The sequence below is a fragment of the Ylistrum balloti genome, unplaced genomic scaffold (assembly GCF_031769215.1).
Source record: "Ylistrum balloti isolate Yb309-2 unplaced genomic scaffold, AGI_CSIRO_Ybal_v1 Utg369834, whole genome shotgun sequence".
Lineage (NCBI taxonomy): Eukaryota > Metazoa > Mollusca > Bivalvia > Pectinida > Pectinidae > Ylistrum > Ylistrum balloti.
Genome location: NW_026781995.1, coordinates 24808 through 40529, shown reverse-complemented (window position 1 = coordinate 40529; position 15722 = coordinate 24808). Strand labels below are relative to the sequence as shown.

The 15722-nt window shown below is 38.9% G+C and overlaps 1 protein-coding gene across 1 annotated transcript; it reads left to right on the top strand.

Moving 5' to 3' along the window:
* The first annotated feature begins 2091 nt into the window (after window positions 1-2091).
* On the top strand, window positions 2092-14061 carry LOC132545259 (sodium/calcium exchanger regulatory protein 1-like). The gene is made up of 4 exons (XM_060208933.1): window positions 2092-2216; window positions 11511-11683; window positions 12462-12560; window positions 13792-14061. The coding sequence occupies exons 1-4, from the start codon at window positions 2135-2137 to the stop codon at window positions 13942-13944; spliced, it is 507 nt and encodes a 168-aa protein (XP_060064916.1). The 5' UTR covers window positions 2092-2134; the 3' UTR covers window positions 13945-14061.
* Window positions 14062-15722: the final 1661 nt, after the last annotated feature.

The following is a 15722-nucleotide window of genomic DNA, read 5'->3' as shown; positions in this document are numbered from 1 at the left end:
CTGCACCATATGTGGTGGTAAATTATTACAAATCGAACATTGGAACAGTACTGATCAGCTAAAAACATTTCTTTGAGAAGCGATGGTAGAGCGAAATGCCACGACTCTGAGTGAAGGTGATAGTGGAAGGGCCATAGCTCTGACAATGCAGGGGCATTCGCAACATCGTGTAGTACCGTAATATGGTGTACATGAGACAATAATATCCCGTTTAGCTGGACGTCTCAGAGCTACAGGGAAATTGGGTGACCGTCACAGGAGCGGACGCCCGCCCATACGTCGCGACGTCAAAATGGAGGCATGCGTCTGTCGCTCCTCAGTAACCGACTTCAGACGTCGATGGAGACGACACGCCAAGTTGTCGGACTCATAATCGGCCAGTATGTCCAAGATCGGCTACGAATCAGTTGCGAGAGTTTCATTTCAGGACACGACGTCCCATACTGATCCGCCACTTACGCAGAAGCGACGCCAACGTCAAATGCAGTGGCTGCTTGCACATGCACCTAATCGGATTTGTTTGGCCCATTGAAGACGCTTGTTTACTGGTCAGATGGACAATAGGTCAATCGACGTCGTGGTAAGCGATATTCTGACATCTGCATAACAGAAAGCGATATGTTCAGGGGGAGGGTCTGTTGTGGTATGGGAGTGGAATAATATTCCTCAAAGGACAATAAACACCTTGGTGGGGTTAATGTTAAGGAGAGTGAGAGCCGTGACTGAAGCCAGAGGTGGGCACACACGCTACTGATTAGGAGCAGGAACGGCGCAGGGTGTTGGGCACCATTGTTTTAATGCTATCCACGCGAACGTCGTCTGTGATAGGACAGCAAACACATCAAAATTTATTCAGTAATGATCGAGAAACCCAAACAATGTACTAATCATCAATGAATCATGTAAATAATAACAACAATCGAAAATAAACCTGTGTTTCTTTTGTCCACAAGTTAAACAACAGATATTGTTCATGGCATTATTTATAGATTGATACACACAATGAACTATGACTCCGTAGTATCAGAAATGATAACAAAAATGTAACACGCTCGTAATTTGTAACGCTTTGTAATTTGGTAATTTCCTTGTTATTATTGAATCTCAACCTTTTATTGGGAGCGAAAAAAGATAAGAGACTAGCAATGCAAACATTTTTAGATACATTTAGGCTTCAATTGTGGTCATCTTTAAATGAGAACCTGTCAATGTGATAGATATTGTTGGCTGGTGGACGGACACACGGACCGATCTAAAGCGGAATGTGATAAGTAGTATGTAGGAAAGTGTAGCTTGCAGTTGTTTACACTATAAACGAAGGACCAAAAGTCATTTTCTAAAATTAACAAGATATGTTTGAGAAACAATATGTCACGTGGGGAAGTCATTCAAGAAGATTAAGCAAATCCGAGGCTAGCAGATTCAGCTCAACTTCATTTTTGCAATAATTGATGATGTTGGTGAACAGATGTGGTACAACTGAGTGATAAGAAACACTTTAGGAATGCGTGTACTAAATAAGTAAATGCTACTTATTGATAAGGAGACTATGGGACACACTCTTCATGTCAAGGACAGCAAAATGCGCCTATAGTATGTACTTGTGTCAGCCAAACGACGTGGGAGACCTGATGTTTTTACTAAAAGTCTCGTAGCTCTGGCAAAGATTGACAGAGTTTGACCAAGATTGAACTGATGTCGCACTAATATAAAACAACACAAATTTATTGGTTCCAATAAAACAGGTGAAGTTAGGCCGGAAACGAAGATCTATTGAAGACCTGTCACGTTGGCAAATGTTTCTCTTGACCATTAACGGCCAAATTCTAGAATATTGATATAAAACAATACACCAAATTTTATTCAAAGCAACCGGTCAGAAAAGTTGTTTAACAGATAATACCCCCATCTTCCATCTTGTTGCACTGAAGGGAAGTCAAGTATATACATACACACTAACCCATTATCACACAGCACACATCGGCGTCATGTACATCCTTTACCTTGTACAGTATGTGATTGCCCGTACGGGATACCGTTACTAAAGCCCCTTATTCAGTTTATAAACATAAAGATTTCGATGAGGCTTCACACACTACTTACTGCTGCTAGAACAGGACAGGACATTTCATTCATGGAGGGAACGGACCACTTTGCAAAAGGAACATGGAAACTTATCCGATCGGAAAACTTCGGACAGTATTGTAAATACATGGGTGAGTAAATACAACATACTGTAACTTTATTCTGACTTATAAACAATGTTTTTAATTAATTACATAAATGAAGGAGAAGACAGAGAAATTGTCAGACAAGATGGCGTGAACACAGGTAGATCGCGTAATCGGTGTTCCGTGATAGAGTCTGAAATATGTGTGGTTTACTTGACTGGGCAGTGTTGTGACTGAGCGAGGTAGTGAGGATTTGTTCATGGATTGAAGTGGCTGTGAAAAGGTAGACTTTGATGTACTCTGATATACTTTATTCAGCTGAAAGGTTTGTTTGGAATTGGAATTGACCGTTGTAGCATACGATATATACGATATATATATAATCATTGGTTATAGGCATTTAGCTGTGATGAGAAACTCCGGTAACGCACGGGTCACGCTCTATTGCGCCTACCTGAGATTGTCATTTTGAACGAAATCGCTGGCGGACTAGACAAGAGTCAAGAGTCAAGAAGTTTTATTTTCATATTACAAACAGGATACACATTAGCACTGTAGTGCTATTCTTGCGACAAACATAGGTATAAGATTAACAATATCACAGTGCAGTTATATAAATACTATGTACATAACGAGATCAAAATCAACATATCACAGTTAGTTTAGACCTAGATATAATATTTAAAGAAACAGATTAAAATGGATTCTTTTATCTCACACAGGATCACTAAATGCTGAAGTTAAGACACTATCAGTGTGTAATTTACATATATGTTAACATAGCAAAACATAAAAATTGACATAATATACACTAATATATTGTGTATTAAAAGAAACAAGACAAGCTAGTCTGGCAGACCCTAAAATTGTTTTGTGTTACATGGACCGCTCACAATCCATATGCGACGTGACTCTTACAAACGGTAGCAATGAAACAATAAAAGACTTCTTCCATGATACAGCCACAATAGGTAATGGAAGTACAGCTAGCGCAAGTCACACGTGAGCGAAGTCAAGTGAAATCGGAAGGGAAAAGCAGAGACAAATAGAACTGGAAGGAGTAAGTGCTGACTTACTCGTACTTATTGTTGGTGAGAGAAGATATTCTAGAGCAGCAACATTTCCTAACTAAGAAGCACACAGAGGAATTACGTGAGTTACGATTAGAGGTTAAAGAGTTCAAAGAAAGGGTTATAGCGAAGGACAAAACAATCTAGTTATTGGAAGCACGCTTACTTCAACAGAGAAGAGAATAGTATGAATCAGTCTATTGATCAGGCTATAGCAAGTAGTCCACTTTCATACGCGGTACATTATGCTCGCTTAAGGTATCATCAGGTACTCGCCACACCAATAATGACGAAGAATGCGTTATTGATGAGGATGATACAAGCGTTATAACCGTACATGGAGGCGATGTCAACAGTAGCTCCGTATCACAAAATAGTTGTGCAGCGGCTCACCCAGGCAGCAGAGAGGGCATCCTGTTGGGTTTGGATGAAGAGGGACAAGAGTAGCTGGACACCCACCACCGACGCGCAGTGACTGAACACCACTGTGGACCCCCCATCCCGAGAGTGTACCGAGTAAGGGGTCGAAAGGATGGCCTCGGCTGAGGACGTCGGCGGTGTAGCAGCAATTCCATCTAGCTGTTTGTACGCACTAAATTTGTGACATTTGACAATGTAGTTAGAAACGAGGAAAAGCAAAATAGTAAGGACTCCAGAAGTGTGATGTCAGTAACTGTAAAAGACATGGCACAATGTGATACAGACATGGCACAATGTGATACACACATGGCTAAGCGACAAGTAACTTTTCATGGCTATAACACTAAACAACAACTTGGTGTTGGAACGGCGGAATCGCGTAACGAATTTCGTGGCGTTATACGTAAACCAAAAGTAAAAAGGAATGATTATGTCAGAGGCTATTCAATGCTGCGTTCATAAAATATCCTATTGTATAAGAATTACTGCTAACGCACCACAGGAGGACGTAATCAGTTCCGTTGTCTCCTATGCAGCCAGCAGAGGTGTATCCTGAAATATTGGGATAATCCAAAAAATCTGACCTACACGGCAAAACTCGATATACTCGAGCAACATTTTGCTCTAGCAACAGATCCTGATTTCTGGCCGGAGAATGTTCTCATCCGCTAATGGGAGGATCACACGAAGGAAAGATTCGCAAATAAACGCTCATCATGGAGGTAAACAATTACTTCATACGCCCGTGCTATTCGCTACTTCTCGTTCTGTTTGTGAATCTTCTAACCTGGAATACAGGAGGCGTTATGTATGCGACACCTCTTCTGTCAGAGGTTTTAAAGGATATAGACTTAGCTGTTATAACTGAACATTGGTTACCCCCAGAACAGTTAAGCTTCTTAGCGAGTATCGATGTCAATTAAAAGGCATTTTGTGGGTCTGATGATCGCATGGTGCAAGATATTGAGCAAAGATTACAACATCGTGGCTGTGGAGGTGTAGCAATTCTCTGGAAGAACCATCTGATGGTGTCACCACTTTTAAGTGAGGGCAGAGATCGAGTAATTGGTGTATCCGTGCAACTTCAAGATAAATCATATTTATATGTGATCGGAGTTCTCCTACCATCTACAAATCGTCCAATTTGCGAATACAAATACACCCTCGAATGTCTTTCCGATTTGTTCGACCGATATCATGAGCAAGGGGAGATTATCATACTCGGTGACCTAAATGGACACATTTCAAAGAAGTTTGGTATTAAAAATCATATGCACGCTAACGAAAGAGGCACTTTACTGGAAACTTTTATTGATGAGTAGCAACTCGTATCAGCTAACTCACAAGAATGGTCTAAAGGTGGTGACTTTACGTTTGTGTCCAACGATGGTCTGAATCATTCTCTTATTGGTCATATTCTCGTCGAAAGCAGTAAGCGTGATTTGGTGAGATCTTGTGATACATGATGACCACTTCCTTAATGTATCAGATCATGTGCCAGTTACAATTTCTGATGATATATTGTTTTCCCTTCACCAACAATCTAAAATGTCACGAGCACTTAATTGGAGAAAGGCAACCGACGAAGAGAAGATGGTATACGTGACCAGGCTAAATGAGACACTGGGAAGAATGCTTGATTACAAGAGATCTAGAATGAATGCTGAACAGCTGGAATCATTATTACAATATACTGAGGCAGCAATTCGTGAGGCTGCGAATGCTTCGTTGACACTCAAGCGATATCGTCCATTCCTTAAGCCCTACTGGAACTACAGCAATGTTAAGGATCTCCATGCTACTATGCGGTGATATCGTGCTTACTGGATACAACAGGACACTCCTTTAACTCTAACAGTGTGAACAAAAGAGCAAATCGGGAATTTCCAACAGGAAAGCATGGAAAGAACACTATGAAGATTTAGCAAAGCCGGGGATAAAACATCGCTTTGATGCCATACTCAAAGACGAGGTCGAACGCAGCATCGATGGAATGTATGAGCAACGTTTCGCTAATCAGAATACGGTTTGCATGAATAGCGTAGAAGTGGATGAGTTGGATAAAGCGATCAGAGATATGAAAAATGGAAAAGCAGGTGGACACGACAACATTGTTATAGAACATATCCGTCATGGAGGGATTGTGTTATAAAAACGTGGTAGTTATGCTCTTCAAAGCTATTTTTGATCTGGAGGTTTACCCAAGGCATTTTAAAAAGAGAATTGTTATAACACTATTCAAAGGAGGGAAAAAAGATCGACTGGACATGAATAATTACAGAGAATTACTTTAACATCAGCACTGCAAAAGCTTCTTGAGAAGATTCTGTAAAGACGAATAGTGAAGCGTCGTTCAAAAATTAAATTTCTGCACAAATTTCAACAAGGATTCCGGCCTCAATGTGGCAGTATAACAGCCACTTTTACTGTAAAGTAGTCGATATGTCATTATCTGGAACATAACTCTAAAGTTTTTGCAGCGTTTCTTGACAATGCAAAAGCCTTTAACAGCGTCTGGATACAGGGACTGCTGTACAAGGTATACAAATTAGGCTTTAACGGAAAATTCTGGAGGACTAAAAGATTAGTTTCATGGAGTGACAGCTTGTGTATTATACAATGGACAAAAGAGCGAGGAGTACCCTGTTGAACAAGGGGTCGGTCAGGGAAGGACTCAGTCTGCATGGCTATTCCTCGTCATGATTAATAACTTAGCAACTAAGTTAGAGGTAAGCGCTCTTGGACTTAGCATTCAAAATCTACATATCCCTTGTGTTTTCTTAGCAGACGATACCTTACTATTGGCAGCTTCAATCCGGAATCTACAATTGCAGTTAGACATTGTACATGATTATGCAAAAACTTGGAGACTCAACTACAATTCATTAAAGTCATCATTGATGCTGTTTACCTGTCGGAAACGTCTTCCAAAGGAACCAGGGGTTCAGTGTTGTTTAGGAAATACTCCAATATTCTGGGACACATCAAAAGTATACGCGGGAATAACATTATGTTCCAACCTTAAACCCGACAAGCATATCGTAAATTCGTGCGGAAAGGGGCGTGCAATTGTTAATAGCCTTATAGATATTGGGATGCACCAGAATGGCATCAACCCACTACGTAGTCTAAGAATTATCAACTCAGTTATTCTACCAGTTATGCTGCACGGATGTGAACTGTGGGCAGCACCAGTCACGTCATCAATGGTAGAATTAGAACGTACGCAATAATACGCTGCGAGGAAATGTCAGGGTTTCGAAAAGACATCGTCATCAGCAATAACTACAAGGGCTCTTGGGCAAACAGATGTTTAGTGTGAGGTTAAAAAATGCAAACTATTTTTCTGGAATAATGCTAGCTGTGAGTTAATTTGGAAAACCTTATTTATTGTTCGATTACGTAGCTTCGTGTTTGGACAATACACATCCCACAAAGCTAGTTTTATCACAGATGTATCGGAGACAATGCTAAAATTTGGTATACATTCATTCTTTATGGAATTTGTATTTTCTTCACTGAAATGCAGCGCGGGGCAATGGAAGCGTTTTATCAAGAACGTTACCGAAAAGTATTTTTTCAGTCAGTGGTGGAATATGTGTTATAACAGTGTGCTTCTGGAACATTATAGACGTATATATCCTCATATAGGCGCGAATCCTCTGTGGAAGCTTAGCTTAAAGTTTCCAAAGCTGACATGGGCAATTGCTGAGCTTGTTAAGCTCTTATAGGACAGTGACAGAGTGTGTAATTTGTAAACTATGTCAAAAATCAACAGCAAACACTACACAGCATCTTCTTATCCAATGCCCAGCCTTATTCAGTAGTAGAGATATGCTTCTTGACCATATTGTAAATACGATAACAGTAAACAATTATGTCAAATTTGATTTGTTAGATGAAGATGATCAGTATTTGTTTCTACTAGGGAGCAGAGGGATAGTAGAGATGGAAGACGATGAATGGGAGGATTGCATTGCTGGAGTCGCACGATGTGTAGAACACATGCTTTGTGAATTAAACATTCTTCTTGCGAACTGACATCTCTTAGATATCTGATGACGTCAACATTTGCAGTAATGATTGTTTAATATATTACCACTTAATTCCATTTATAATTTTATTAAAATGAAACGTGTTAATTAATTGTATAATAGGACATGATATGTGATCTCTGCATGGAGGAAATAAAGAAATTGTCTGTCTGTTAAAAGTAACTTACTGTACTGTTACAGGTAACTTACTGTACTGTTACTGTACTGTTACAGGTAACTTACCGGACTGTTACAGGTAACTTACTGTACTGTTACAGGTAACTTACCGGACTGTTACAGGTAACTTACTGGACTGTTACAGGTAACTGACTGTACTGTTGTTACAGGTAACTTACTGTCCTGTTACAGGTAACTTACTGTACTGTTGCAGGTAACTTACCGGACTGTTACAGGTAACATACTGTACTGTTACAGGTAACTTACCGGACTGTTACAGGTAACTTACTGGACTGTTACAGGTAACTGACTGTACTGTTGTTACAGGTAACTTACTGTCCTGTTACAGGTAACTTACTGTACTGTTACAGGTAACTTACCGGACTGTTACAGGTAACTTACTGTCCTGTTACAGGTAACATACTGTACTGTTACAGGTAACTTACCGGACTGTTACAGGTAACTTACTGTCCTGTTACAGGTAACTGACTGTACTGTTGTTACAGGTAACTTACTGTCCTGTTACAGGTAACTTACTGTACTGTTGCAGGTAACTTACCGGACTGTTACAGGTAACATACTGTCCTGTTACAGGTAACTTACTGTACTGTTACAGGTAACATACTGTACTGTTACAGGTAACTTACCGGACTGTTACAGGTAACTTACTGTCCTGTTACAGGTAACTGACTGTACTGTTACAGGTAACTTACCGGACTGTTACAGGTAACTTACTGTCCTGTTACAGGTAACTGACTGTACTGTTGTTACAGGTAACTTACTGTCCTGTTACAGGTAACTTACTGTACTGTTGCAGGTAACTTACCGGACTGTTACAGGTAACTTACTGTCCTGTTACAGGTAACTTACTGTACTGTTGCAGGTAACTTACCGGACTGTTACAGGTAACATACTGTACTGTTGCAGGTAACTTACCGGACTGTTACAGGTAACTTACTGTACTGTTACAGGTAACTTACTATACTGTTACAGGTAATTCAATGGACACCTGCAGGATGGTCTTTCTCGTACCTTGTAGAAATAGCATATACACATCAAAATGGTGTTTTCAATGTTTAATAAATGGGCACTTTGAATGAATGAATTGTTGATATCAGGGACGTATGATTAACATCCCTGTTTATATTGGTAATTTTATCTATATTGTTTCTTTTTTTTTATATCAAATGCGAAATTTATTTTATTTTTTCGTTCTCGGGAAAGAAATTATTCAATATAATCCTTTAAATGCCGGGCCGACCCAGGTACGGCATAAACTACCGCGACCAAAAAGGAAAGATGGCGGTTTTTGTTCAAGTAAATGACCATCGTGATGCTAATATGGAGTTTATACACTGTACGAGACATGACAACACCAAACGACATTATGTGTAGACAAAGTCATAGGTACTATATACCGCCACAACCGTTGCTATTGCGATTTCGGCTGTCATTGATGTACTTATTGGTGACGAGAGCGTGTTACAATCAAACAATAACATATACATGCATTACCGTAAAATAACAGTACATAATAAATTATGCCAAGCCGAAAACGACATACCAGACACTGTATTTAAAAACTTTGTTGCAGTAAAACATATTGACAGTGGGTTCGTACCAAGTCCCTGTGATCCTAGCGATCAATAAGGCCATATCACAACCGTTCAACGCTTACTCGTATAACGTTCAAAAAGAGTGCAACTTTGTACATGGAAATCCGAAGGATTTCTTTTACAAAAGATAAAGGTTATTCTATAAATTCCATGTATCAGACACTACTTAGTTATACGTTGGTGATAACAAAGTCTGTTGTATTACTAGAACAACATATCATTGACATGTTAATGTAATCTTAATCCAAACAAAAAACAAAATAAACAAGATCAAGTCAATCACGACAAAACACGGTCAATCACGAACAAAACAAGGTCAATCACGATCAAAACAAGGTCAATCACGAACAAAACAAGGTCAATCACGATCAAAACAAGGTCAATCACGATCAAAACAAGGTCAATCACGAACAAAACAAAGTCAATCACGAACAAAACAAGGTCAAGTCAATCACGAACAAAACAAGGTCAATCACGAACAAAACAAGGTCAATCACGAACAAAACAAGGTCAATCACGAACGAAACAAAGTCAATCACGAACAAAACAAGGTCAATCACGAACAAAACAAGGTCAATCACGAACAAAACAAGGTCAATCACGAACGAAACAAAGTCAATCACGAACAAAACAAGGTCAATCACGAACAAAACAAGGTCAATCACGAACAAAACAAAGTCAATCACGAACAAAACAAGGTCAATCACGAACGAAACAAAGTCAATCACGAACAAAACAAGGTCAATCACGAACGAAACAAGGTCAATCACGAACAAAACAAGGTCAAGTCAATCACGAACAAAACAAGGTCAATCACGAACAAAACAAAGTCAATCACGAACAAAACAAGGTCAATCACGAACAAAACAAGGTCAATCACGAACAAAACAAGGTCAATCACGAACGAAACAAAGTCAATCACGAACAAAACAAGGTCAATCACGAACGAAACAAGGTCAATCACGAACAAAACAAGGTCAAGTCAATCACGAACAAAACAAGGTCAATCACGAACAAAACAAGGTCAATCACGAACAAAACAAAGTCAATCACGAACAAAACAAGGTCAATCACGAACGAAACAAAGTCAATCACGAACAAAACAAGGTCAATCACGAACGAAACAAAGTCAATCACGAACAAAACAAGGTCAATCACGAACAAAACAAGGTCAATCACGAACAAAACAAGGTCAATCACGAACAAAACAAGGTCAATCACGAACAAAACAAGGTCAATCACGAACAAAACAAGGTCAATTACGAACAAAACAAGGTCAATCACGAACAAAACAAGGTCAATCACGAACAAAACAAGGTCAATCACGAACAAAACAAGGTTAATCACGAACAAAACAAGGTCAATCACGAACAAAACAAGGTCAATCACGAACAAAACAAGGTCAATCACGAACAAAACAAGGTCAATCACGAACAAAACAAGGTCAATCACGAACAAAACAAGGTCAATTACGAACAAAACAAGGTCAATCACGAACAAAACAAGGTAAATCACGAACAAAACAAGGTCAATCACGAACAAAACAAGGTTAATCACGAACAAAACAAGGTCAATCACGAACAAAACAAGGTCAAGTCAATCACGAACAAAACAAGGTCAATCACGAACAAAACAAGGTCAATCACGAACAAAACAAGGTCAAGTCAATCATTAGAGGAGCAGTTTGTTCCCACGGATTGGACATCATTTGTTGGAAGACCTTGCACCATATCTACATGTAAAGAAGATAATTTCAAGTAGAAGATATAGGTTATTTCGGAACGACAACGCTATATTTCAGTCAAGGAAAAGCATACACCAAGCTGGATATCTAAATAGGAGTAATCACGTATAGAATTTCACAAACTACTTACTTATATTATGAGTATATCTAAACAGAATCACAATCATCACCAACTTCGATACAATAACAGCCCTCCATATGTTCGGTATATAAAACCGTTTATATACTGGTTTTGTTGAATGCATAATCATTAACAAATGTATCTTCAATTGTTATAGGTGTGTCGTGGGTAAAGAGATTGCTCAGCTCACTAATTTGTCCCTGCCAGAAAATTCGTGTCGCCAGCGGGCACTGGTCTATATTGACCTCTTCGCTCCTCCGAGAGACAGACGTGCAGTTTACCGAGGGAAAGGAATGCACGTGGTTGACGTATGACGGACGCAATATTCGCGTGAGTTCATCTAATACTTAAAATCCGCGTGGAATGAAAAGTGTTCGTTGTTATAGTTCGTGATTGAAGAAGTTAAACACATTAACTCATACATTACGCAGAGGACGGTCTGTTACTGCTTGTTCTGTTGTATTACTGTCAAATACCTTATTTCCGCAAAGCCTTCCCCGGCTTTTCATTTCTCCTTTTATGCAGTAGTTATATCATTGTCCATCCTCGATACTCCATGGGTTACGATCACTACATCCTCGATACTCCAGGGGTTACGATCACTACATTCTCGATACTCCAGGGGTTACGATCACTACATCCTCGATACTCAAGAGGTTACGATCACTACATCGTCGATACTCCTGGGGTTACGATCACTTTCACTTTGTACATCCTCGATACTCCGGAGGTTACGATAACTATACATTCACGATACTCCAGGGGTTACGATAACTACATCCTCAATACTCCTGGGGTTACGATCACTACATCCTCGATACTCCGGAGATTACGATCACTACGTTCTCGATACTCCAGGGGTTACGATCACTACATCCTCGATACTCCAGGGGTTTCGATAACTATACATTCACGATACTCACGATAACCTCCGGAGTATCGAGGATGTAGTGATCGTAACCCCTGGAGTATCGAGGATGTAGTATTCGTAACTCCTGGAGTATCCTCGTAACTCCTGGAGTATCGAGGATGACTTTCACTATGAATTGTTATGTCCCCTTTTACTCACTATCGTTCTCCGAATGATTGGTTGATTTTATTCCGACAGACCTCCGTCGTCATGGAGAATGGAAAACTTGTGTTACATCAGTTAGACCCTCCCTTCGCCAAGATTACGCGGGAATTTGACGACCAGACTATGATTATGGTTTGTACTCCTATTTACACGCTAGCTTTGTTTTAGTGTTTGCCAACTTATAAATACACGCGCTTTTAAATGAACGCCACCAAAGCATTTTTTTGTGTGAAACAAAAGAGAAAAAACACTTTTCAATCGAATACCCTGAACCCAGGTCTCCGGCGTGATAATCAACGACTCTACCCCAACTGATCCATAGAACCACGCCCCATTAGCTGTGTGACAAAGATCGTATCTAACACCCATTGTACAGAACCTAGATAGCTGTGTGACAAAGATCGTATTTAACACCTATTGTACAGAACCTAGATAGCTGTGTGACAAAGATAGTATTTAACACCTATTGTACAGGACCTAGATAGCTATGTGACAAAGATCGTATATAACACCTATTGTACAGAACCTAGATAGCTATGTGACAAAGATCGTATCTAACACCTATTGTATAGAACCTAGATAGCTGTGTGACAAAGATAGTATTTAACACCTATTGTACAGAACCTAGATAGCTATGTGACAAAGATCGTATATAACACCTATTGTACAGAACCTAGACAGCTGTGTGACAAAGATAGTATATAACACCTATTGTACAGAACCTAGATAGCTGTGTGACAAAGATCGTATATAACACATATTGTAAAGAACCTAGATAGCTGTGTGACAAAGATCGTATATAACACCTATTGTACAGAACCTAGATAGCTATGTGACAAAGATCGTATATAACACCTATTGTACAGAACCTAGATAGCTGTGTGACAAAGATAGTATTTAACACCTATTGTATAGAAGGGTCAGTAGATAAGCGAACTTATTTCATCAACCAAAATGTTTCAGAACTGATTAATGCTAGTGAACATTATCGCTTCACATCTCATAATAACCCCTCTTAAAGCAGGAACAGGTGTTTCTCATATGGTGTAATTTTGACATCTCGAAATATTTTATTTATTGTACTGTGTACCTTTCAAGAAACAAAACAACTCTCATATTCCATATGTAAAAGTGCCTCGCCTTTACCGCACTGAGCGGGACTAAAGATGTGTAATTGTCACCCTTTTTTACTACCAAATGGGACGATAGGTTTGTAATCATGTCCCACAGGTGCCCGTCTTTTTACAATTTTACGTTTTAATTTTATATTCCCAAACAAATCAGTTAGTATTCATATTATTTTTTTATTACATCTACATGTAGGATCGTATTTTCATGTTTGTTTTCATTCCTGTTGATACAGACTTTGGAGGTGGACGGTGTGAAGGCCAGACGGATATACCAAAAACGAGACACCGCCATTACAGATAACAAAACGATCAACTGGTCGGGGATTTTGTTGTTTATGTTCGTGTGTCTCTCCACAGTTTCAATTGCCTGGTACTGTCAATTGTAGGACTCTCTCGGCTGAATTGTGTCACCTACTTATTTCCTTGTAGATGCAATAATGATCGAGCAAAGTTTCCTCTTTGCAACTACCCCGTTTGTTTATATAAATGATTTATTTTTCCATGTATAGATGTTTCAAACTCCTTTCGACATCAATATACCATGTTTTTTTATAACTGTTACATTAAACTTGTGTTGTTGTTGGTTGTTTTTAACCTTTAATTGAGCACACCAACACCCACCATATAAATCTAGGCCGATCCATGTAACGTTCTCAAAATGTGTATCGTGTTTCATATCACAAAAGGAAATCACCCGGCAAACTAATTCCACGTTGTCAAATGAGAACACCGATAAACTACCAGGCATCTTTTACGCATCAAACACTTCCAACTTCATATCGCAAAAGGAAAACGAATATGTCCCGGTATGTTTATTATAACAACCTTATTGTTTCTTCTAAAGCTTCATCAAGCTGCATCTATCAAAATTCTGTGTTGTGAGTTGGTGTCTTAGTTATCGACATCTTGCAAGAAAATCATGTTGAGAAGTTCTTGAGTATCGAATCAAATGCGACATGGAAATAAAATAGATCGGGGAAGATTGCTCTCCAAAAATGGAAAATTCACAATACTTTAATTGAGAGCACACAGCTTTGCAGAATGTTGTCCGTGTTGGTTACGTTGTTGGAAGAGATCGAGATAAACGGCTGATGTAAAAGTCTGTCATGTCCCTGATTTCCAATTCTTGTGATATATACGATTGACAAGGCCAATAATATTTGTGTCATTTAAAGACAAGACGTCATCAATGGAAACAAAATTGAAGGACTCGAAAAGTTCTTCGATAAAGTCAGCCTCGTATAGGGGAAAATCTGTCAAGAAAGAGGAATATTTTGTTCCCATATGTATGTCAATATCTACTGGAAGATCTTACCATCATACTCGATGAAGATATCGTTAACCTGATGTTCTATATGTTTTACAATTTCATCCTCTGTCTATTTCTGTTTTCTCGTACGGACGCTCCAGTGTAGTTCACAATCATAAACAAAAACAAACAAGAGATTCCTTAGAAATATTGGCGACAACCATTGTTTGATCTTTATTTGTTCTTTGAACGTTGAATATTTTCCCTTCTTTTCTCTCCTCTGTTTTTGCTATTAATGATAAGAAATTTGAACAATTATCTTTTGTAGAAACAGCGATAACTAGAAGTGTCGCCAGGATGGCGGCGACTAATACCCCCGCTCCCAAATCAACAATAGTTTTGGCGGGGTTGTCCCAACAAGATTCCTCCAAGAGGCCTTTAATGGTCACCATAGCAACCAAATGGAAACATTTTTTTTCGAAAATGTTATCATTGTATTTATCATCCACCTAAATCCTTTTATACCAATTTTCAACTAAATCAAATAATATCTTAAGTTTCAACCAATCCGAAGTGTTTCCATGGTAACAGTTAAGGAACACCTTTAATTAACTGTAGCATTTGATAAAGTTTAGATGAAAAGTGAAACGGGCACTACTATACATCATAGGGATGTAACATGCCAAGCTTGAGAAATATTGCCTCAGTACATTATTAGATCTACTTGACAATATTCCATACAGAATATCTACAGAAAGGGGCATAACTCTACCAAATGCTGTCGTAATTTTACGAAAAAGCAAAAACCAAAATGTCTGGTTGAAACCTGGTTTTTTGTTAATATTTATAACAATACAGACTAGTAGTATTTCATATCTCTTGTATACTGATAGAAACTTTCATTATAATAATAAT

Coding starts and splice junctions, on each gene's coding strand:
- LOC132545259 (XM_060208933.1), top strand. CDS start 2,135: ATGGAGGGAACGGACCACTTTGCAAAAGGAACATGGAAACTTATCCGA. Junction 2,217..11,510: donor ACAGTATTGTAAATACATGG/GTGAGTAAATAC, acceptor CAATTGTTATAG/GTGTGTCGTGGGTAAAGAGA. Junction 11,684..12,461: donor ATGACGGACGCAATATTCGC/GTGAGTTCATCT, acceptor TTATTCCGACAG/ACCTCCGTCGTCATGGAGAA.